The sequence below is a fragment of the Hypanus sabinus genome, chromosome 3, assembly GCF_030144855.1.
Source record: "Hypanus sabinus isolate sHypSab1 chromosome 3, sHypSab1.hap1, whole genome shotgun sequence".
In the NCBI taxonomy this organism is placed as follows: Eukaryota; Metazoa; Chordata; class Chondrichthyes; order Myliobatiformes; family Dasyatidae; genus Hypanus; species Hypanus sabinus.
Window position 1 is genome coordinate 6,682,938 of NC_082708.1, and position 25,002 is coordinate 6,707,939.

The 25,002-nt window shown below is 44.7% G+C and overlaps 1 protein-coding gene across 1 annotated transcript in view; it reads left to right on the forward strand.

The window, feature by feature from the left end:
* The window catches only part of LOC132390692 (cGMP-dependent 3',5'-cyclic phosphodiesterase), a 345,293-nt gene that overhangs the window by 160,046 nt on the left and 160,245 nt on the right, over positions 1-25,002 (forward strand). Inside the window, exons 4-5 of the mRNA XM_059963249.1 lie at positions 18,999-19,088; positions 22,417-22,508. Coding sequence (XP_059819232.1) covers positions 18,999-19,088; positions 22,417-22,508 — 182 coding nt within the window. The remainder of the gene's footprint in view (positions 1-18,998; positions 19,089-22,416; positions 22,509-25,002) is intronic.

The following is a 25,002-nucleotide window of genomic DNA, read 5'->3' on the forward strand; positions in this document are numbered from 1 at the left end:
TGAGAGGATGCTCTCCCACTCAGAGAGTGTTAAGTACTGACTATCTGGATGCGTCTGAGCTTGTTATAACAAGTAGTCTGCCAAGACTGCGTGAAACTGCAGAGAGTTGTGGTCACAGCTCAGCACATCATGGATACCAGCCTCCCCTCCATGTCTACACTTCTCCCTGCCTCAGTAAAGCAGCCAGTGTAATCAAAGACCCATCCACCCCATTCTCTCTTGTCCTCCCTTCCATCGGGCAGAAGATACAAAAAGCCTGAAAGCACGTCCCACCAGGTTCAAGGACTAATGTATAAGACTAACGAATGGTTCTTTAGTACAATAAGATGGTCTTTTAATCTCAAGGTGTTCCTCATCATGGCCCTTGTCTACCTGCACTGCACTTTCTCTGTAATAGTTGAGTTCAAGAGCAGCAAATTTATGTTCAGCCACACTTGGAATATTGTGTTCAGTTCTGATCAGTTCATTATAGGAAGGATGTGCAAGCTTTAGAGAGAGTACAGAGGAGATTTACCAGGATGCTGCCTGGATTTGCCAGGATGCATGCCTTATGAGGATAGATTGAGCAAACTAAGGTTTTTCTCTTTGGAGTGAATGAAGAGTGAGAGGTGACTTGGTAGATGATAAGAGGCAGAGACTGAGTGGACAGCTAGTGTCTTTCTCCCAGGGTGGAAATGGCTAATATCAAGGAGCATAATTTTAAGGTGGTTGGAGGAAAGTATAGGGGAAAATGTCAAAGGTTGGTTTTTACTCTGAGAGCTGAGGGTGTGTGGAATATGCTGCCAGGAGCGGTGGTAGAGGCAGATGCATTAAGGACATTTAAGAGACTCTTAGACACGTGGATGAAAGAAAAATGGAGGGCTATGTAAGAAAAATGGAGGGCTATGTGGGAGAGAAGGATTAGATTAATCTAGAATAAATTAAAGGTTCAGTCGAACTTCATAAGCCGAAGGACCTGCACAGTGCTGTACTTTGTGTTCTATCTCCCGTAATGCTTTATTCTGTTATCGTTTTCCCTTGTACAACCTTGAGAGTGATGTGCTGAAATGGTCTGTATGGATGGCATGTAAAACAAAGTTTTTCACTGTACCTCGTTACGCATGACAATAATAAACCAATTTACTAATTTATTAAATAACCAGGCGGTGTGAGTCTATGACTCACTTTGTGGAATGTCAGATGGAGAGAATGCCTTTATCAAGCAATTCGCTGGTGATAACATCTCTCTGTCGCTGAAGTAATTTTGAGATTTATTCTTGCCCCGCCGAGCTGCAATGACACTCATTTGCTTTCCCTCTGCGTAATTGGCTTTCATGACGGGGCATCCTGGGCGGAGCCTGAGGTGGCCGGTGACAGCGCTGACTATTGATTTCTCAGGGGAAAATAATGGGCTGGCTTTAATCAACAAGATGGTGAGGGAAGGTCACCCCACAGGCATGTGAAGGACACATACCCTGATTAAACCACACATCACTGCCAAACCAGCTGTCCCAGTACAACAACACATTCCTGCGTTTATATAGCACCTGTCGCACTGTGACAATTTATACAGCGGACAGTCATTCAACCAGACGCCAGTATGAATCAGTGTCAGAATTGGCTTTAACATCACCGGCTTATGTCTTAAAATTTGTTAACTTTGTGGCAGCAGTGCAAGATAATATATAAAAATGCTGGAGGAACTCAGCGGGCCAGGCAGTATCTGTGGAAAAGAGTAAAGTCGACGTTTTGGGCCGAGACCCTTCATCAGGACTGGGAAAAAAAAAGATGAGAAGTCAGAGATAGAAGGTGGGGGAGGGTGGGATGAAGGTGAGAGGTGAAAAGAGCTGGGAAGTTGATGGGTGAAAGAGATACAGGCCTGGAGAAGGGGCAATCTGGGAGGAGAGGACAGAAGGCAATGGAAGAAAGAAAGTGGGGGGAGCAATACAGGGAGGCGATGGGCAGGTAAGGAGATAAGGTGAGAGAGAGATGTAGTAATGGGGAATGGTGAAGGTGGGGGTGGGGGTGAGGGCCTGACCAGAGGTCTGAGAAATCGATTTTTATGCCATCAGGTTGGAGGCTACCCAGAGGGAATATAAGGTGTTGCTGTTCCAATTTGTGTGTGGCCTTATAGCAACAGTAGAGGAGGCCATGGATAGATATATCGGAATGGGAATGGGAAGTGGAATTAAAATGGATGGGCACTGGGAGATCCCACTTGTTCTGCGGACAGAGTGTAGCTGCCCAGCGAAGCGCTCTCCCAATCTACATCAGGTCTCACCGATATACAGGAGGCCACACAGGGAGAACCGGACACAGTAAATGACCCCAACAGACTCACGGGTGAAGTGTCGCCTCACCTGGAAGGACTGTTTGGGGCCTTGAATGGTAGTGAGGGAGGATGTGCAGGTGTAGCACTTGTTCTGCTTGCAAAGATAAGTGCCAGGAGGGAGTTCAGTGGAGAGGGAAAACCTTTTACTCGCCTAGTCCATGCTGAACTGTTATTCTGCCTCGACACACACACTCGCCACCCTGTGTGTGGAAAAAGTTGCCCCTCAGGTCCCTTCTAAATCTTTACCCATTTACCTTAAATATACATTACTATGCAAAAATCCTAGGAGCCCAAGACATTTTCACAGTACTGTAGTAATTTTATGTATTGCACTGTACTGCTGCCACAGAAAAAAATCAAATTTCACGACATATGTGAGTGATGATAAACCTGATTCTGATCTGGGTGTCTATTGTGGACTGAGAGTGGGAAGGGGACAGGGAGAGGGGAAACATGGTTGGGAAAAGGAGAAGAGAGAGGGGAGAGGAGCAGGAAGCACCAGAGAGACATTTTGTAAAGATCAATAATCCAATTGTTTGGAATCAAATGACCTTGCCTGGTGTCTCAGGGCTGGGTGTGTCTGCACCCACTCCACCCCCCCCCCCCCACCCAGGCACTCCTTCTCTACCACCCCTCTCCTCACCCCTGTCTCAGTGCTCCACCATCACCATTCCCAACATCCTTTGCTCCTGACGGACTTGCAAACTCAGAATCAGAATCAGGTTTATTATCACCAGCATGTGACGTGAAACTCGCCCTCTGTTCCACTGAGCAAAAAGCCTTCCACACTGAACTCTCACGTTGTCCCACTCCATGTGCTCACCAGCCTGTTAATGAAAAAGTTGCCCCTTAGGTTCCTTCTAAATCTTTACCCTTTCAACCTAAATATATGCTCTGTGGTTTTGGATTCTCCTAACTTGGGAAAAGGACTTTTACCATTGACCTTACCTATACCTCTTTCGAAAGGGGTGACATAGGGTCAGAGAATGTAGAAACTTTGTGGAAGGAGTTCAGAAACTGCAAGGGTAAAAGAAACATTATGGGAATCATATACAGGCCTCCAAATAGTAGCCAAGATGTGGGGCTGAGATTGCAAAGGGAGCTGGAAAAGGCATGTAATAAGGTAATGACACAATTGTAATGGGGGACTTCGATATGCAAGGGGATTGGGAAAATCAGGTTGGTGTCGGATCACAAGAGAGGGAATTTGCTAAATGCCTGCGAGATGGCTTTTTAGAGCAGCTTGTGCTTGAGTCTACTCAGGGGAAGGTTATCTTAGATTGGGTGTTGTGTAATAACCCAGATTTTATTAGGGAGCTTAATGTAAAGGAACCCTTAGGAGGCAGTGAACATAATATGATTTAATTTATACTGCAGTTTGAGAGGGAGAAGCAAAAGTCACTTCTATCAGAATCACAATGGAATGAAGGGAATTACAGAGGCATGAGAGAGGAGCTTGCCCAGGTGGATTGGAAGAGGATACTGGCAAGGATGACGGCAGAGCAGAGACGGCTGAAGTTTCTGGGAATAGTTCACAAGATGAAGAATAGATATGCCCCACAGAAGTAGTTCTCAAATGGCAGGAGTCGGCGACCGTGGTTGTCAAGGACTGCATAAAAGCCAAGGAAAAAGCATATAAGGTAGCAAAAGTGAGTAGGAAGTTGAATGATTGGGAAGCTTTTCAAATGCAATGTTGGCATTTATTTCAACGAGAATAGAATATAATAGCAAGGAGATAATGCTCAGCCTTTATAAGGCACTAGTTCGGCAACACTTCGAGTATTGCCAAAATATTTAGGCCCCATATTTCAGAAAGGATGTGTTGCCATTGGAGAGAGTCCAGAGAAGGTCCATGAGGATGACTCTGGGACTGAAGGGGTTAACATATAAGGAGCGTTTTGCAGCTTTGGGCCTGTACTCACTGGAACTTATAAGAATGCGGGGGGATCTCATTGAAGCATACCAAATGTTTCAAGGTCTAGAAAGAGTGAATGTGGAGATGTTTCCTCTGCTGGGGGTATCCAGAATTCGAGGGCACAGCCTCAGGATTTAGGGGTGACCTTTTAGAACAGAGTTAAGGAGGAACTTTTGAGCCAGAGAGTAGTGAGTCTGTGAAATACTCTGCCACAGACTGTGGTGGAGGCCAAGTCCGTGTGTATATTTAAGGCAGAAGTTGATTGTTGCCTGATCGGTCAGGGCATCAAAGGATGTGGTGAGAAGGCAGGTGTATGGGGTTGAGCGGGATCAGAAATCAGCCACGATGGAATGGTGGAGCAGACTCGATGGTCCAATTCTGCTCCTATGCCTTTTGGTCTTATGGTCTCATACTACCGAGTGCGGTGCCCATGACGGAGCTGAATAATTTTGCAACCCTGAAGCTTACTTCAAACCTGTGCAGTAGCCCCCTCCATACCAGACGGTGATGCAGCCGGGTAGAATGCTCTCATAATGCATCTGTAGGTATTTGCAAATGTTTTTGGTGACATATTAAATGTGCTCAAACTCCGAAAGAAATATAGCTGCTGTCCTTCAGCTGGGTGAAGACAGTAGCATATGGGATGGAGTGTGGAAAGAAACCAGTCGGCCCCATACACAGAACAAGAAGGCAGCAGATAAAGTCATAGAGAACTGTAGCACAAAAACAGACTCTTCGGTCCATCTAGTCCCTGTTGAGCCTGCACCAGGACCTTAGTCCTCCATACCCTCCTGTTTATGTTCCTATCCAAACTTCACTTAAATATAACAATCAAACCCACATCCACCACTCTGCTGGTAGACCATTCCACACGCTCATCATCCTTGGAGTGAAAGAATTTCTCACTCATGTCCCCCTCTTAAACATTTCACCTTCATCCATGACCTCTAGTTCTAGTCTCACCCAACCTGTAGAATCATCCTCGTGGACCTCCTCTGGATTCTCTCCAATGACAACACATCCTTTCTGGGTACCAGGTCCAAAACTGTTGACGATACTCCAAGTGTGGCCTGATAAAGGCTCGGTATTATCTCCTTGTTTTTAATATTCTAGTCTCCTTGAAATGACTGCCAACATTGTATTTACCTTCTTTACCTTATACTCAACCTGTAAATTAACCTTCTGGGAGTCTTGCACGAGGATTCCTAAGTCCCTCTGCACCTCTGATGTTTGATCTCCCCATTTAGGTAATAGTCTGCGCTACTGTTCCTTTCACCAGAATGCATTATCATACATTTCCCAACACTGTATTCCATCTGCCACTTTTTGCCCATTTTTTCAATTGGTCCAATACCCCTTATAATTTTGTGTACCTCCATCAAATCTCCCCTCATTCTCCTTTGTTCCAGGGATTGAAATCCTCACCTATTCAACCTTTCCCTATGACTCAGGTGTTCAAGTCCCAGCAACATCCTTGTAAATTTTCTCTGCACTCTTTCAATCTGATTAATATTTTTTCTGTAAGTAGGTGATCAGAACTGCACACAATACTCCACATTTAGCCTCACCAATGTCTTATGCAACTTCAACATAACATCCCAACTTCAGTGCTCAATACTTTGATTTAAGTTATGCTTCAGTGCACAGAACATGAAGTTTAACATGAGGCTGGACTGCCCTCATTAAGCCATATCAACACACACAAAATACTGAAGGAACTCAGCAGGCCAGGCAACATCTATGGAAAAGAGCGCAGTCCACATTTCGGACCGAGACCCTTTGGCAGGGCTGGGTGTAAAAGGTGAGGGAGGGGAGAGAGAAACACAGGGTGATAGGTGAAACTGGAAGGGGGAGGGATGAGTAAAGAGCTGGGATGTTGATACAGTGCTAGGGAAGGGGGAGTCTGATAGAAGAGGTCAGAAGGTCATAATAGAAAGATAAAAAGGAGGAGGAGCACTGGAGGGAGGTGATGGGTGGGAGAGGGAAAAGGGGATGGGGAATGGTGAAGGAGCAGGGGTGGAAGAGCATTACCGGATGTTGGACAAATCCCATGTCATTGACTTTCCCTGTGTTTTACAGTGCTGCTCATTGACTTTGGGTGAGGTGTTGGGGGTTGGGTGCACATTCTCCTGTCTATATCAATAGTGTTGAGGTTTAGAGGGATGAGAGCTTCAGGTTTCTGGGAGTGAACATTACCCTTTGGCTGTCCAGGTCCAACCATGTGGCTACCATGGCCAAGAAAGCCCACCACTGCATCTTGTCAGGGTATGCACTGACAGATGACTGAAGCCAGGTGCCGAGAAATGACAAACTCCCATGTAGTGACAGAAACAAGAATTTATTCATCAGAACTCCAACTTGTCTGAGTGACACCGCGTGATGAATCATTCTCGAGACACACACACAATGACCCCGTGATGAGCACTAATTAAGGGTCTGATTTAAAATAATCACAGTAGGTTGAAAACCCATGGCAGTTACAGTTAACTTGACAAGATTAAACAGAAAGCACAAGGGCTTACCGACTCTAGTTAAGACAGCAATTAACAAAACAGGTGCTCTAGAAACCTTGGAACCCAACGCTCCACGGCTCACCACACAGGCCCACAGCGCTCAGGACAGAATCGATTTTGTTGGATTAGACTGTACAATTGTTATTTTCTGTGCGGTTTAACAATTCATGCCTGCTTGCATTTTATATATATACCTATCTACATGTAACTATTAGGTATATTTCCTCTTGGTCACAGTATGAATATACAATCGTTCGGTATGTCCCCTCATGGTTACAATTCAGTCACTTTCTGGAAGCTATCGGTATTGCATTATTTGAATGAAGATTGTCTAATTGGTTAACTATGAATTTGAATAAGGGTTGTCTGATTGGTTAACTCTTATCTACGAATTTGAATGAAATGTCACTTCTCTGTGGGGTGTGAGAAAAGCTGAACACATTGCTTTGCCATCTCTTTAGTCTTTCTCTGTTCTTTTTTCTTAGCTACTAGACTCTTTTTGTTCTTTTTGTTCAATTATTGGTTTAAATGTGAAGCAATAGGTTTTATGCCTCTTTCTTAACTTCTAAAAGAACCTTGGATTAAAAACATCAGAATCCAACAACATCTTCTAGAGGCTAAAGATAATTGTCATGTCCCCTTTGTCCATCACCAGTTTTTATCAATGCACCATAGAAAGTGTTCCATCTGGATGCATCATGGTTTGGTACACCAACTGCTCTGCCTGTGACCATAAGAAACTGCAGAGTGTTGTGGACACAACTCAGCACATCACAGAAACCAACCTCCCTTCCGTGGACTCTGTCTACACTTCTCATTGCATCAGTAAAACAGTCAATATTGAAAGATCCAACCCAATCCTAACATCTTATTGTGCCAGGTGACCATTCAAAGTAAATTTATTATATGTCACATAGAAACATAGAAAATAGGTGCAGGAGTAGGCCATTCGGCCCTTCGAGCCTGCACCGCCATTCAGTATGATCATGGCTGATCATCCAACTCAGAACCCTGTACCTGCTTTCTCTCCATACCCCCTGATCCCTTTAGCCTCAAGGGCCATATCTAACTACCTCTTAAATATTAGCCAATGAACAACCCTGTAATTCATCTTTTTGCAGGCATTTACAGTAAATAAAAAGAATTACAGTAGAATCAATGAAAAACCACATCAACAAGATGGATAAAAAAATGTGCAAAGAACATAAGCTATGCAAATACAAATAATATTAATAATAATAATAACCAATAAATATTGAGAACATTAGATGAAGAGTCCTTGAAAGTGGATCCATAGGTTGTGGGGACAGTTCAGTGATGGTGTGAGTGAAGTTATCCCCTCAGGTTGAGGGGTAATAGAATCAGACTCTTTAATCAGAGAGTATAACCTGTTCCTAAAACTGTTGCTGCAGGACCTGAGTCTAACAACAGTGTGGTAGAAACTGTCCTTGAGGCTGGTGGTGTGTGCATCTGGTCTTTTTTATCTTCTTCCCCTCCCATCAGGCAGAACACACAGAAGCCTGAAATCACGTACCACCAGGCTCAAGGACAGCTTCTATCCTACTGTTATCTGACTATTGAAAGCTTCCTGAGTGGAATAAGATGTACTTTTGACTTCAAAATACACTTTGGTGTGACCTTGCGCCTTATTGTCTGCCTTTGTTCTGCATTCCGTTGTTGTTCCATTGAGACAGACAATATTTTTCCCAGGTTTGAAATGTCTAATACCTGAGGGTGTGCATCTAAGTTGAGGGGGGTAATTTTAAAGGAGATGTAAGGAGGAAGTTTTTTACACTGAGAGGGGTGGGTGCCTGGAGTGTGCTGCCTGGGGTGGTGGTGGAGGCAGATACATTAGATAGATGCATCAATGTGAGGAAAATGGAAGGATATGGACATTGTATAGGGAAAGGATTAGTTAGGTTGCCCACTTGATTACTAATTTAATTGGATCATCACAACATTGTGGGCTGAAGGGCCTGTTCCTGTTCAGTACTGTTCAATGTTTTATGTTGGAAGCTTAGGGCTGAAATTAACAGAGAGGCAAGAACAGACAATGTACAATATTAAATCAATAGGAAACATGTAAACAATGTCGAGGACTTCAAGTGAGGAGGAAAGGCCAGAATCCCAATGGACAAAGGTCAAACTCAAGCACTGGAAGGATGTTTTCACTGAAGATTTGGATGAGGGACTGGAAGGGTGGGTTAGTAAATAAGTTTGCAGATGAAACAAAGACAAGTGGTGTTGTGGATAGTGCAGGAGGTTGTCGTAGGTTGCGTCGTGACATTGACAGCATGTAGAACTGGGCTGAGTAGTGGCAGATGGAGTTCAATATGGAAGAATGTGAAGTGATTCACTTTGGAAGGTCAAATTTGAAAGCAGAGTGATATGTTAATGACACAATCTTAGCAGTGTGGAGGAATAGAGTAATCTTGGAGTTCATGTTCCCTCCTCAATTAGTATCAGCATAAAACCTGTTGCACCAGAGGTCCCAGCACACTAGGCCACAGCACTACTAAGATAAGGCATGCCTACTGTTGCAAGCCTACACTGCAGTTCAGTAAGACTGATCACTTGGCTGTCCTTCTCCTACCTGCATTCAGGCAGAGGCTAAAGGGCAAGGCTCCAGAATTAGGACAACAAAGAGGTGGTCACAGGAGGCAGAGGATGGTTATGAGATTGCTTTGAGTTGGTGGATTGGGCTGTGTTGAAGAACTCATCTGTGGATCTGAATGAGTACGCCACTGTTGTCACGAACTTCGTAAAAACAGTTGTAGATGAATGTGTCCCTACAAAATCATTCAAAGACTTCCCTAATTAGAAGCCCTGGATGAACCACGAGATCTGCAATCTTCTGAGGGCCAGGTCAGGGACATTGAAGTCCAATCACCAAGAAAGTCACAAGAGGTCCAGGTATGATCTCCAGAAAGCCATCTCACTGGTAAGGTGGCAATTCGGGACTAAACTTGAATTGACAAAGGATACCTGACAATTGTGACAGGGCTTGAGTACTACCACCTTTTCTAGAGTAAAATCAGGCGACATGGAAGACAGCTTGGCTCGCTTCCACATGAGCTCAATGCCTTCTATGCTCACTTTGACCATCAAAACATGGAGGAACTATCATGAACTCCTACAGCCTCCGATGACTCTGTGATTTCAGTCTCTGATGCCAATGTGCAAGCAACCTTCAGGAGGGTGAACCCACAAAAAGTAACCGGTCCAGACGGTTTTACCTGGCCAGGTACTAGAGACCTAAGCTGATCAATAGGCTGGAATGTTCACTGAAATCTTTAACCTCTTGCTTCTGCAGTGTGAGGTACCCACCTGTTTAAGTAGGCTTCAATTATACTACTGTTTAAGAAGAATGTGGTAACCTGCCTTAATAACTATTGTCCAGTAGCACTTGCATCCACCGTGATGAAGTGCTTTGAGAGGTTGGTGGTGAAACTCTTGCCTGAGAAGTGACTTTGATCTGCTCCAATTTGCCTACTGGGGCAACAGGTCCACTGCAGCTGCCATCTCATTGGCTCTTTACTCAATGCTGGGATATCTGGACAGTAGAGATGCATACATCGGGATGCTCTTTATTGACCACAGCTTGGCATTCAATACCATCATCCCCTCAAAACTAATCAAAAAGCCTCAAGCCCTTGGCCTCAATACTGCCATGTGCAATTGGATCCTCGATTTCCTCACTTGCAGAACCCAGTCAGTTTGGATTGACAACAACATCTCCTCCATAAAGCTGTGTGGTTAGTCCCCTGCTTTACTCACTTTAAACTTATGACTATATGGCTAAGTACAGGTCCAATGCCATATTCAATTTTGCTGATGACACCACTGTCATTGGCTGAATTGAAGGTGGTGCTGAATCAGCATTTGGGAGGGAGATTGAAAATCTGGCTGAGTGGTGCCATAACAACAACCTCACACTCAATGTCAGCAAGACCAGGGAGCTGATTATTGACCTCAGGAGGAGGAAACTAGAGGTCTATGAGGCAGTGTTTATCAGAGGATCAGAGATGGAGAGGGCTAGCAACTTTAAAATCCTCGGTGTTAACATTTCAAAGGACCCGTCCTGGGCTGTCACTATAGTGCAATTACAAAGAAAGCACAGCAGCACCTGTACTTCTGTTGGAGTTTGTGAAGGTTCAGCATGACATCGAAAACTTTGCCAAACTTCTATAGATTTATGATTGAATAGCTGCATCACACATTGCTATGGAAACGCCGGTGTCCTCGAATAGAAAATCCTACAAAACGGAGTGGAAACGGCCCAGTACAACACCTGAAAAGCCCTTCCCACTTTTGAGCACATCTACATGGAACGCAGGAAGGCAGCTTGCATTATCAGGGACTCTCACCGCCTGGGGTTGCTCTCCTTGTTGCTGCCATCAGGAAGAAGGTACAGGAGCCTCAGGGTCCACAACACCAGGTTCAGGAACAGTTCTTACCCCTCAACCCTCAGGCTCTTGAACCAGAGTGGATAACTTCACCCAACTTGATTTGCCAGATCGTCAAAGTGTTCCCATCACCTATGGACTCATTTTCAAGGATTTATTATTATTAATTAAATAATTTATTATTATTATTATTTATTTCTGTTTGCATTTGCAGTTTGTAGTGTTTTTCACACTGTTTCAATGCTCAGGTTGGTGTGGTCCATTGATTCTGTTATGGTTATTGTCCTATTGTGGACCTACTGTGCATGCCCACAAGAAAATGTATCTCAGGGCTGTATATGGTGACACATATGTACTTTGATAACAAATTTACTTTGAACTTTGAATGTTGAACATTCACAGATCCCTCAAAGTTGCTGCGCAAGTTGATAGGGTGGTTAGGAAGGCATGTGGGGCATTGGCCTCCCATGGAGTGACAGAAGCTGATGGAAGATCTATAGTATTATGAGAGGCACAGATAGTGTAGAGAGACAGAATCGTTTTCCCAGGGTTAATACCAGGGGGAGTGCATTTAAGGTAAGAGGGGGTAATTTCAAAGAGGATGTGGGGGGCGTTGTTTTACAGAGAGTGGTGGGTGGAATGCATCACCTGGGGTGGTGGTAGAGGCTTAAACATTAGAAATTTTTAAGATCCATTTAGATAGGAAAATGGAATGACATGAACATTGTGTAGGCAGAAGAGATTAGTTGGCAGTTGATTATTACCTTAGTTCAGCATAACATTGTGGGCTGAAGGGCCTCTCCTGTGCTGTACTGGTCTATATCCTTGTACTAACTCAATGCTCTGTTGTAATAATTTGATCTGTATGAACAGTATGCAAAAAAATTTTCATTGTACTTTACTATGTGTGACAGTAATAAACCAATTCCAATTCCAGTCCTTCTCTCCCACAAACAGATTTATTATCACAGTCTTATCTGATGTGAATTTGGTTGTTTAACAGTGTCACACTACCTTAATTATAGAGTAAGTAAATAGTGCAATAAAAAAGGAAAATGAGCTGTTGTTCATGGGTTCAATGTCCATTCAGAAATCTGATGACTGAGGGGAAGAAGCTGTTTCTAAAGCATTGCATGTATCTCTTCAGGCTCCTGTTACTACGCCCCCAGTGGTATTATTGGGAAGAGGGCGTGTCCCTGATACTGAGGGGCCTTGATGATTGATGCTGCACCAGCGCTTGTAGAGGTCCTTGATTGTGGGGAGGGTTGTGCCCATGATATACTTGGCTGAGTCTGCAATCCTCGACACTCTCTTCTGATCCTGTGCAGACAGTGATGCTCACCATGGTACCTCTATAGAAATTTGCAAGAGTCTTTGGTGACATCGCAAATCTCCTCAAGCTCTTAATGAAGTGTAGCCGCTGATGTGGCACCTCCATAGTTGCATCAGTATATCAGGCCCAGGATAGATCTTCAGATAAGTTGACACACTGGAGCTGGTCATCCTTTCCACTGCTGATCCATCGATGAAGACTGGCGTTCGTTCCCTCAACCTCCCCGTTCTGAAGTCCTTGATCTCTCAAGGCCGTTGCTGTGACATGACACAACCAGCCAATCGATCTCAGGCCTGTGTGCCTTGCTGGTGCCATCTGAGATTCTACCAGCAACAATGGTGTCATCGTCAAATTTACAGATGGTTTGAGCTTTGACTAGCCATGAGTGTAGAGAGAGCAGAGCAGTGGACTAAGCAAGTATCCTTGAGGTGTATCTTTACTGATTGTCACTGAGGGGATGCTAGTATCGATGATAGCTCTTTGGGTGTTATCAGCAAAGCTATCTTCTGTCCAACATTCCCTCTAATTTTAGATCTGTGCAGACCAACCATTGACTCTGAGCAGGAAATTTTTACATGACCCGAAAACTGCACAACTCTTTAAATGCCCTTTTGTAATATGCATACTGAGAATGAAAATTGAAAAAATCACATACTTTTGATCTTATTTATTAATTGAAGGGTAGAATCAAATACAGTACAACAAAGAAGATCTTTCACATTTTGTAAACTGCTTCTAACTGTGTCCAGCTGCATGGCTGCGAATGCTATGTGCACGGGAGCATTGTAGTTACTGTGCGGCCGTGCACCTGTGCAGCTCAGAGGGACCAGTGCTTCTGTCTCTCTCTTACACAGTTCTAAGGTTTGTAGACCAGCATGTTGACTGTGTTGGAGTTTATTCTGGAATTATGAAACCATCTTGATAATGCATATTCATTAAAAATGAGAACATTAGAACATGTCAGTACAGGCCCTTCGGCCTTCCTTTTTTAACCTACTCCAAGATCAACCTAACCCTTCCCTCCCACATGGCCTCCATTTTTCTATCAGAGTTTCTTAAATGCCTCTCGTGTATCTGCCTCTACCACCACACCTGGAAGGGCTTTCCACACACTCACCACTCCTTGAAGAACCAGTTAGTGCGACACTATTACAGCTCAGGGAATCGGAGTTCACAGTTCAATTCCGGTATTGTCTGTAAGAAAGTTTGCACGTATTTCCTGTGTGTGCATGGGTTTCCTCTTGGTGCTCTGGTTTCCTCCCACAGTCCAAAGCTATTTTGGTTAGTAGGTTAATTGGTCATTGTAGATCATCCTGTGATTAGGCTAAGGTTAAATCAGTGGGTTGCTGGATGTCATGGCTCAAAGGGCTGGGAGGGTCTGTTCTGTACTGTATCTCTAAATAATAAATAATGCACACTTCAAGACAGGTCAGTTTTGTCATTTAGTATTCAAGGATCAACTTTATTCACTGTATACATTTACATGTATTAGGAATTTGCTGTGGTGTGTTGGTCAGGGCATGACATGCAACAACAAACAACATTTAACAATTATTTAAAAAAATAAAGTATATAAAAATAAATTTACAGGTTAAAGGATGGATGTGGAATAAAATATGTATTAATTTTTAAATACCAGCATTCATTTACAATGTAAATAGCATTACAAAAATTAACTGCTTTTTCATTTCCGTAGACGCTGCCTGACCTGCTGAGATCCTCCAGCATTTTGTGTGTGTTGCTGAACATTTCCAGCATCTGCAGATCTTCTCATGTTTATTATAAAAAGTGGTTTCAGTGGTTTTCTGACTAGTTCTATCTTCAGAGAGCTGTGTCACAACTCTAATGACACAAGCCTGTAACCTAGAGGAAAGATGTCAATAAGATTGAGAGTGCAGAGAAAATTTACAAGTATGTTGCCGACATTTGAGGACCTGAGTTATAGGGAAAGGTTGAAGAGGTTGGAACTTTATTCCCCAGAGTGCAGGAGAATGAGGGGAGATTTGATATAGGTGTACAAAGTTATGAGGTGTATAGGTGGGGTAAAGGCAGGCAGGGGCTTTTTCCACTGAGGTTGGGTGAGACTAGAACTGGATGTCATGTGTTAAGGGTGGCAGCTCATTCTATGTTGCATTTACCCATGATCACCAATGCCCTGCTGCAGTTTTAAGCTAAAGCTTTAACGGTTCCTTTCTGTACAGTTGCTGCTCAGCCCACTGGCTTTCTCCAATGGATTGTTGCTCCAGATTTTTAAAGAGTTAAAAGATTAAATGTTAACTTTATTTGTCACTTGTATATTGAAATAACATAGTGAAATACCTCGTATGCATCAAATCAGTGAGGGTAGTATGGGGGCAGACCACGAGTATCGCCATGTTTCTGATGCCATTGTTTGGGGCGCCACGGTAGCATAGGGGTCAGCATGATGCCATTGCAGCTCAGGGCATTGGAGTTCAATTCCAGCATTGTACTTTCTCACCATCAGCACGTGGGTTTCCTCTGGGCGCTCCAGTTTCTTCCCACATTCCAAAGATGTACTGGTTTGAGTTGGTAAGTTGTGGGCATGCTACGTAGGCAACACTTGCAGCTGCCGAAAGCACATCCTCGCTGACCGGATTTGACACAAATGACACTTTTCAGTGCATGTTTGGACGTGCATGGAGTCATAGAAAAATACAACACAGAAATAGGCTCTTCAGCCCATCAAGCCCAAGCTGAGCTGTTTAAACTGCCTACTCCCATTGACCTGCACCAGGACTAGTCCTCCATACCTGTACAATCCATGTTAACTATCCAAACTTCTGTTAAACATTGAAATCAAGCTCGCATGCACCACTTGTGCTGGCGGTTTGTTGCACACTCTCACATCCCTCTGAGTGAAGAAGTATCCCATCAAGTTCCTCTTAAACTTTTCACCTTTCACGCTTAATCTGTGACCTCTATTTGTAGTCCCACCCAACCTCAGTGGAAAAAGCCTGCTTGCATTTACCCTATCTATACCCTCATAATTTTGCATCCCTCCATTAAATCTCCCCTCAATCTTCAATGTTCTAGGAATTAAGTCCTAACCTATTCAATCTTTCCTTATAACTCAGGTCCTCCAGACCCGGCAACATCCTTGTAAATTTTCTCTGGGCTCTTTCAATCTTACTTACATCTTTCCTGTAGGTAGGTGACCAAAATTGCACTTAATACTTCATATTAGACCTCACCAACATCTTGTACAATTCAACAAAACATCCCAACTCCTGTACTCAGTACTTTGATCTATGAAAGCCAGTGTGCCAAAAGCTTTCTTATGACCCTGTCTACTTGTGATGCCATTTCAAATGAATTATGGACCTGTATTCCCAGATCCCTTCATTCTACCACACTCCTCGGTGACCAAATGTTCACTGTGTAAGACCTGCCCTAGTTTGTCCACCCAAAGTGCAACACGTCACACTTGTCTGCATTAAATTCCATCTGCCAATCTTCAGCCCAGTGTTCCAGTTGCACCAGTTCCCACTGCAAAGTCTGGTTGTCTTCCTCACTGTCCACTACATACCCAATCTTGATGTCATTCAAAAAATAATTATGTGCATTGAAGCTGTAGTAAATGATTTTTTTTGTTGTCTTTGTGCTTTAAAGTGTAAAACATTGTTTGAAGACAAGAGAAATGGATCCTCCAAAAAGATCTAAGCACGAGAGATTCTGCAGATGCTGGAATTCCAGAGCAACACGGGATTAAAGACCTTTTATATCTCCCAGCTACAGCCTCTGTGTGGGTCACTTCAGCAGTCACGGCAGACTGTTTCTCTCTCCACAGATGGTGCTTGACCCTGATGGATGTTTTTGCATTTTTTTATTTTTATTGATATTGTTGACTAATTTGTCTCATGGCACAGCACAGAGGGAGTTTCAAGTCTGCCGGTGTTTCGATCAAACAATAGGTTTTCAGATCTGTCTCGATAACACAGAAAGGCATAAATACCGATTATCTGCTTAGAACTAAAAAACTGCTTAATGGGACAGAACAGAGTGAGCATCAAAATACTTATCTAATGCAGCACAACTCCCACTCAGTCAGCAGTGTAGTTTCTGGCCAGTATGTGTTGAAGCCCCAAAAAAGTACCCTCAATTCCCCCACCCCAAACACTCTACTGTTACACCCTTTCCACGATATGAAATGGTGCAATAAGTGGGCCATCTCAATCCAGTGAACCAGAACCACTCATCTCTTGTCACCACTCTTCACAAGTCCCACCCCATGTTCAACTAACCCTCATGTTCCCCCGGTAGTATCACACTGTGTGGGTGTACTCCCAGAGCAGTAATCAAAGTTCTGCCGCGTTCAAGGCCACAGGGGTGGCGAGACATTCGACAAACACAGAGGAACATACAACACTGTGCAAAAATCTCAGGCACATATACAGTGCATGTTAAAGTATTCACTCCCCTTGGAAATTTTCATGTTTTATTGTTTTACAACTTTAATTCACAATGGATTTAATTTGGCTTTTTTTTTGATACTGATCAACAGTGTCCAGATGCAAACAGATCTCTGCAAAGTGATCTAAGTTAATTACAAATACAATACACAAAATAGTTGATTGCTTAGGTACTCAGCCCCTTTAATATGTCACACCAAATCAGCACTGATGCAGCCAATTGGTTTTAGAAGTCACAGAATTAATTAAATGGAGAGCTGGGTGCAGGCAAGGTGACTCAATTGATTGTAGCAAAAATGCACCTGTATCTGGAAGGTCCAACTGCAGTGAGTCAGTATCCTGGCAAAAACTACACCATGAAGACAAAGGAATCCAGTTAGCTCCACAAAAAGGTCATTGAAAAACACAAGTCCAGAGATGGATAGAAGAATATTTCCAAGTTGCAATCTCCAATGTCCCTTGGAGTACAGTTTAGTCAATTATCAAGAAATGGAAAGAATATGGCACAGCTGTAAATCTGCCTAGGACAGACCACCCTCAAAAACTGAGTGACCATGCAGGAGGGAGGGAGGGACTAGTGAGGGAGGCCACCAACAGACCTATGACAACTCTGGAGGAGTTACAAGTTTCAGTAGCTGAGATGGGAGAGACTGCACATACAACAACTGTTGCCCAGGTGCCTCACCAGTCACAGCTTTATGGGAGAGTGGCAAAGAGAAAACCACTGTTGAAAAAAAAACTCGGCTAGAGCTTGCCAGAAGACAAACTCTAGCCGAGTCTCTGAAGTCAGCTGGAAGAAGGGTCTATGGTCTGATGAAATCAAAATTGATCTTTTTGGCCATCAAACTAAATGCTATGTTTGCTTAAACCAAGCACTGCACATCATCAAAAACACACCATCCCTACCGTGAAGCATGGTGGAGGCTGCATCGTCTTGTGGGGATGCTTCACTGCAGCAGGTCCTGGAAGGCTTGTGAAGGTAGAGGGTTAAACGAATGAGCAAAATACAGGGAAATCCTGGAAGAAAACCTGTTGCAGTCTGCAAGAGAACTGTGACTTGAGAGAAGGGTTTCTTTTCCAGCAAGACCCCAAGCATAAAGCCAAAGCTACACAGGAATGGCTTCAAAACAACAAAGTTAATGTCCTGGAGTGGCCAAGTCAGAGTCCAGACCTCAATCCAATCGAGAATTTGTGGCTGGGTTTGAAAACAGCTGTTCACTCGCAATCAATCCCCTTGACAGAGCTTGAGCAGTTTTATACAGAAGAATGGGGAAAAATTGCAGTTTCCAGATGCACAAAGCTGATAGAGACCTATCCACACAGACTCAAGGCTGGAATTGCTGCCAAAGGTGCATTCACTAAATACTGACTTGAAGGTGGTGAAAACTTATGCAATCAATTATTTTGTTCTTTTATTGTTTTAATTCATTTAGATCACTTTGTAGAGATCTGTTTTCACTTTGACACAAAGGGGTTTTCTCTGTTGATCAGTGTCAAAAAAGCCAAATTAATGTTGTAAAACAGTGAAGCATGAAAACTTCCAAGGGGGCAGAGGGTGAATAATTTTTATAGGCACTGTATGTATAGGTAGGGTTACTAAAACTTCTGCAAGGACTGTATTTCTCAACACAGAGCAGAGGGTGAGTTTGTAAACTTGCAGAAGCAAAGGATGTTGGGAATGGCGATGGTCGAGCGCCGTTGGAGGGATCTAGGACAGGTGGCAGAGAAGGAGTGCCAGGAGTGGGCAGGGGGTGGTGTGGGTGCAGTCACACCCAGCCCTGATACACCAGGCAAGCTAATTTAATTCCAAGCAACTGGTTTATTGATCATTACAGAATATCTCTCTGGTGCTTCTCGTTCCCCTGCCTCTCCCTTCCCCTTTCCCGACCATGATTCCCCTCTCCCTGCCCCCTTCCCACTCTCAGTCCACAGTAGACACCCAGATCAGAATCGGGTTTTTCATCACTCACACATGTCATGAAATTTGTTATTTTTGTGGCAGCAGTATATTGCACCATATAAAATCACTGCAGTTCTGTGTTGTAACATCAAAAGTTAAACATTGATTTATCCTCTCTTTTATCTTTCAGGAATCTCTTCTTCATCTTGCCTCAGCCATCGATACTATCTCTCTACGAGCTGTCATCAGTGATGCCCTGTCAACGGTCCTCCCCAAAGTGGTAAGTTCCAAATTTGTAACTCCCTCCTTTCAGTTGGAAGTTATGTTGCAGCTTAAAAAATTTCCCTCCCCTTCCCCTCTTTTTCTATTCCACACTCTAGCTTCTTACCTCTTCTCACCTGCCTGTCACCTCCTCCCCTTGCTCCTATGGTCCACCGTCCTCTCCTGCCAGATTCCACTTCTTCAGCCCTATCACCTTCTAACTATCCTCCTTCCCTTCCCCCACTTTTTTTATTCTTTTTCATTCTGGCGTCTTCCGCCTTCCCGAGTGAGCGCCTCATCCCGAAACATCGACCATTTATTCCTTTCTGTAGAAGCTGTAGGACCCGCTGAATTCCTCCGGTAGTTTGTGTTGTTTATTAAACTCCAGTTAGGCTGCAACTGGAGTGTTGCATGCATTGCGGGTCATCCAACTAGAAGAAGGATATGGAGGGTGCAGCCTGGATTAGAGAGTGTGAGCTGTATGGAGTGAGGGAACAAACAGAGTGCCAGAGGCTGAGGGAGGACCTGATGGAAGTTTATACAATTATAAGAGGCACAGATAGGTTGAATAAGAGAGGGCTTGAATTTAAGGCCAGAGGGGGAACACTTACAGGAGATGTGAGGGGCAAGTTCTCTACACAGAGAAGGGTGAGTGCCTGGAATATGCTGCCTGGGGTGGGGGTAGGGGCAGAAACATTAGAGACTTCTAGGAGACGTTTAAATAGGCATATGGTTGTGAGGAAAATGGAAGGATACAGACATTGTGAAGACAGAAAAGATTAGTTGTCCATCTGATTACTAAGTTAATTGGTTCATCATTGTGGGCTGAAGGACTTGTTTCTGTGCTGTACTGTTCTATGTTCTATAAGGTTTTTCACCCTCTGTAGTTCCACCCACCCACATCCCACACCAGTGGTGGCATTCGTTAGTTTCACGAGACCATGGATCTGCACCTGGAATGGTTTCCGGGGTACAGGCCTGGACAAGGTTGTATGGGAGACCAGCAGTTGCCCACACAGCCAGTCTGCCCTCTCCACGCCTCTGATGCTGTCCAAGGGAAGGGCAAAGGCCGATACAGCTTGGCACCAGTGTTGTCAGAACAAGGTTGAAGGCAACGTCGGACTGCCTTAGGGACTCCAGCTCCGAATTTGTCCTCAGGGTTTACTCCCGAAGCCTTTCCCATGAGTGGGTATGGCCGCAAGGCAGCGGATTTTTGAAATCAGAGTTTTCCCTCTCTTAGATGGACTGCCTTCCCAAGCTGACGATCTCCATCTACCCACACCAGTACAGCTGATGTAAAAGATAGGTTGGCGAGGGTCCAGAGGAGGTTCATGAGAATGATCCTGGGAAAGAGAGGGTTAAAGTATGAGCAGCATTTGATGGCTCTGCCTGGACACACTGGAATTTAGAAGAAAACTCCAGCGTGCATGAGGAGGGATCTCATTGAAACCTATCGAATATTGAAAGGCCTAGATAGAGTGAATGTAGAGAGGGCATTTCCTACAGTGGGTGAGTCTAGGACCAGAGGGAACATCCATTTAGAGCAGAGTTGAGGAGGAGTTTCTTTAGCCAGAGGGTGGTGAATCTGTGGAATTCATTGCTACAGATGTTTGTGGAGGCCAAGTCATTGGGTATATTTAAAGCGGAGATTAATAGATTCTTGATTCTTCATGGCATCAAAGGTTTAGGGGCAAAGGAAAGAGAATGGGGTCGAGAGGGATAATAAATCAGCCATGAAGGAATGGTGGAACAGGCTCAATGGGCTGAATGGCCTCATTCTGCTCCTATGTCTTATGGCGTTTTGTTACCATTCTTTCACCACCACTGGGTCTAAATCTGGAATATGGTCCTGAACTGCACCGTGGAAGCATCATCACTCAGAATGCGAGGTGGCATGGTTGCGTAGCGGGTTAGTGCAGCGTTATTACAACTCCAGTGACCCGGGTTCAATTCCCATGGCTGCCTGTAAGGAGTTTATATGTTCTCCCCATGTGGGTTTCCCCTGGGCATTCAGTTGCCTACCACATTCCAAAAACATGCAGATTAGTAGGATGTAGTCCTGATCAGGGGTTTTGGCCTGCAATGTTGAATCCTCATTCCCCTCCTTAGATGCTGCCTTCAGCATCTGTGGTTTGAGAAAGCACTTTACCTCCACCTTCTCAGGGGGCAGTTAGGGATGGGCGATCTGGCTGGTTTGCCAATGGCACAGCTTCCAGGTGAATAAGCTCAATCAAAAACTGCTTTGTTAAACCACTCCATGTAATAAAAGAGCAGAGAGAATTCTAAACTCTATGAACTTCTGGATGTGGTAGTGTAGCAGTTAGCGCGACCCTATAAAGGCCCAGGGTATTCTGGAGTTTGGAGTTTAATTCATTCCTTCCTGGGTGTGAATGGGTTTCCTCCCACAGTCCAAAGACATATGGGCTGATTGGTTACTTGGTCACTGCAAATTGTCCCGTGATTGGGCGAGGGTTAAATCAGCAGGTTGCTAGGCGATGCGGTTCAAAGAGCCAGAAGGGTCTGTTCCGTACTGTATCTCTGAATGAATGAACGGACAAGTAAATAAACAAACAAACAAGCAAGTCACCTCATTATAGGACGGATGTGGAAGCTTTAGAGAGGGGGCAGAGGGGATTTACCAGGATGCTGCCTGGATCAGAGAGCATTGCTGAGTGAGTTCAGGACCGAGGGAGGTGGGAGGTGACCTGATAGAGATGTACAAGAGGCATAGACTGGACAGCCAGAGACTGTCTCCCAGGGTGGAAATTAAAGGGTAAATAAGGTGATTGGAGAAAACTATAGCGGGTGGATTGGTGGGGATGTCTGAGGTATTTAGGAGTGGTGATGGAGGCAGATACATTAGGGGCATTTAAAAATCTTATAGAAAGGCACATGGATGAAAGAAAAATGGAGGGCTATGTGTGAGGGAAGGGTTAGGTTGATCTTGGAATAGGTTAAAGGCTCAGCACAACATTGTGGGCCAAATGGCCTGTACTGTGCTGTAGTGTTCTATCGTTGACCAGGGAATATGGAGGGAGGGTGATCAGCATTGGACACGGTGGGGAGAGAGGGAGGGAGTCCTGCAGCGAGACACGGTGACCTGGGGTGTGCTGACTGGGGGGGTGGTCAAGAAAGACTTCAGGGGTCTCGAATTTGTGAAGTACCCACAATCAGGGAAGCTGCAAGGTGGAATAGTGCAGGGTGGGAGAGGGTCTTTCGAACGGGCAGAGCAGATACGAGGGACTGAACAGCCTTATTGTATGCTGACAGGGCCTAGGAGGGAGTGAAATTGCTGATGAAGTTGATGTGATGCTATTGATCTCTTCTAATCTGCCCACCCTCTGCAGGAGAGCATCTACATTTACCTTCTGGATGTCAAATCAAGCAAACTGCTGTGTGACAACCCCCCGCACGAGATGTCCAAGGAGGGGAGGCTCAGGTACATGACCATGAGCGAGGGGAGGCTCATGAGAATGATCCCAGGAATGAAATGGTTTGTTTGAGGAGATTTGATGGCTCTGGGCTTGAACTCACTGAACTTTAGAAAAATGAGGGAGCATCTCTTACAAACCTACTGAATATTGATATACCTAGATAGAGCTGATGAGGAGAGGATGTTTCCTATTGTGGGGGAGTCTCGGACCAGTGGACACAGATAGAGTGGATGTGGAGAGGGTGTTTCCTACAGTGGGGGAGTCTCGGACCAGAGGGCACAGATAAGTGGATGTGGAGAGGATGTTTCCTATAGTGGGGTAGTCTCGGACCAGAGGACACAGATAGAATGGATGTGGAGAGGATGTTTCCTACAGTGGGGGAGTCTCGGACCAGAGGACACAGATAGAGTGGATGTGGAGAGGATGTTTCCTATAGTGGGGGAGTCTAGGACTTGAGGACACAGATAGAGTGGACGTGGAGAGGATGTTTCCTATAGTGGGGGAGTCTGGGACCGGAGGACACAGATAGAGTGGATGTGGAGAGGATGTTTCCTATAGTGGGGGAGTCTCGGACCAGAGGACACAGATAGAGTGGATGTTTCCTATAGTGGGGGAGTCTAGGACCAGAGGACACAGATAGAGTGGATGTGGAGAGGATGTTTCCTATAGTGGGGGAGTCTAGGACCAGAGGGCACAGATAGAGTGGATGTGGAGAGGATGTTTCCTATAGTGGGGGAGTCTAAGACCAGAGGACACAGATAGAGTGGATGTGGAGAGGATGTTTCCTATAGTGGGGGAGTCTAGGACCAGAGGACACAGATAGAGTGGATGTGGAGAGGATGTTTCCTATAGTGGGGGAGTCTAGGACCAGAGGACACAGATAGAGTGGATGTGGAGAGGATGTTTCCTATAGTGGGGGAGTCTAGGACCAGAGGACACAGATAGAGTGGATGTGGAGAGGATGTTTCCTATAGTGGGGGAGTCTAGGACCAGAGGACACAGATAGAGTGGATGTGGAGAGGATGTTTCCTATAGTGGGGGAGTCTAGGACCAGAGGACACAGATAGAGTGGATGTGGAGAGGATGTTTCCTATAGTGGGGGAATGTAGGACAAGAGGACACAGATAGAGTGGATGTGGAGAGGATGTTTCCTATAGTGGGGGAGTCTAGGACCTGAGGACACAGACAGTGGATGTGGAGAGGATGTTTCCTATGGTGGGGGAGTCTAGGACCAGAGGACACAGATAGAGTGGATGTGGAGAGGATGTTTCCTGTAGTGGGGAGTCTCGGACCAGAGGACACAGATAGCCTCAGAATATAAGGATGTCCCATTCGAACAGAGATGAGAAGGAATTTCTTTAGCCAGAGGGTGGTGAATTTGTGGAATTCATTCGCAAAGACGGCTGTAGAAGCAAAGTCAATGAGTATATTCAAAGCAGAAGTTGATAGGTTCTTGATTAGTCAGGGCATCAAAGATTATTGGGAGAAGGCAGGAGAATGGTTTGAGAGGAGTAACAAATCAGCCATGACCGATGGTTTGAGCGGCCTAATTCTGCTCCGAGGCCTCGTGGTCTTATGGAGGTGCCAGAGTTTGCCGTCAGTGTTTAGGGACAATGTGACGTTCCAGTTCTGTCACTGGAAAGAAGGTTAAGGGAGATACATTAGACACAGTCAAAGCTGAGAGGAAAGTTGTGGGAACACTTAGTTGGGGCCGGAATACACTTGCACGGCTGCCCCAAGCTCTCCCTCGGATGTGTTGGTTGTTAACACATATGAAGCATTTCACTGTATGTTTGGATGTATAGAATCTGAATTTAATCCAAATCTTGATCTGACGCAATGAAGAATGTAAATAGAACCCATGGAGCAGAGTCTGGTTCCCATGATGTGTGAGCTGTGTCCACAACTCTGCAGTTTCCTGCGGTCACGGGCAGAGCAGTTGCTGTGATTCATCCGGATGGATGTTTTCTGTGGTGTATTGAGGAAAGTTGTTGACACTTGCTGAATTTCTTTATCGTCCTGGCGAGTTGGAGGCATTGGTGAGCTTTCTTGTCCATGGCAGCGAGTGGCTGACCGTAGGAATTCCCCATCCTCGGTAAACTCCTCTGTTCCTTGTTCCGTATACATGTGATTGATAAATAAACCTGAATCTGAACCCCCCAGACACACAGACACATAGACACAGACAGTCAGACAAACACTCACACACACACAGACACAGACACACACACACTCTCACAGACAGACACAGATAGACAGACACACAGACATACATGCACAGACACACAGACACACACGCACACAGACACAGACACGTATACAGACACAGACAGACAAACACAAACACTCACACTCACACACACACAGACACAGACACACAGACACAGACAGACAGACAGACATACAGACAGACACAGACATACACAGAGACACAGACAGACCACACACACACACACACACACACACATACATACATACATACAGACAGACAGACAGACA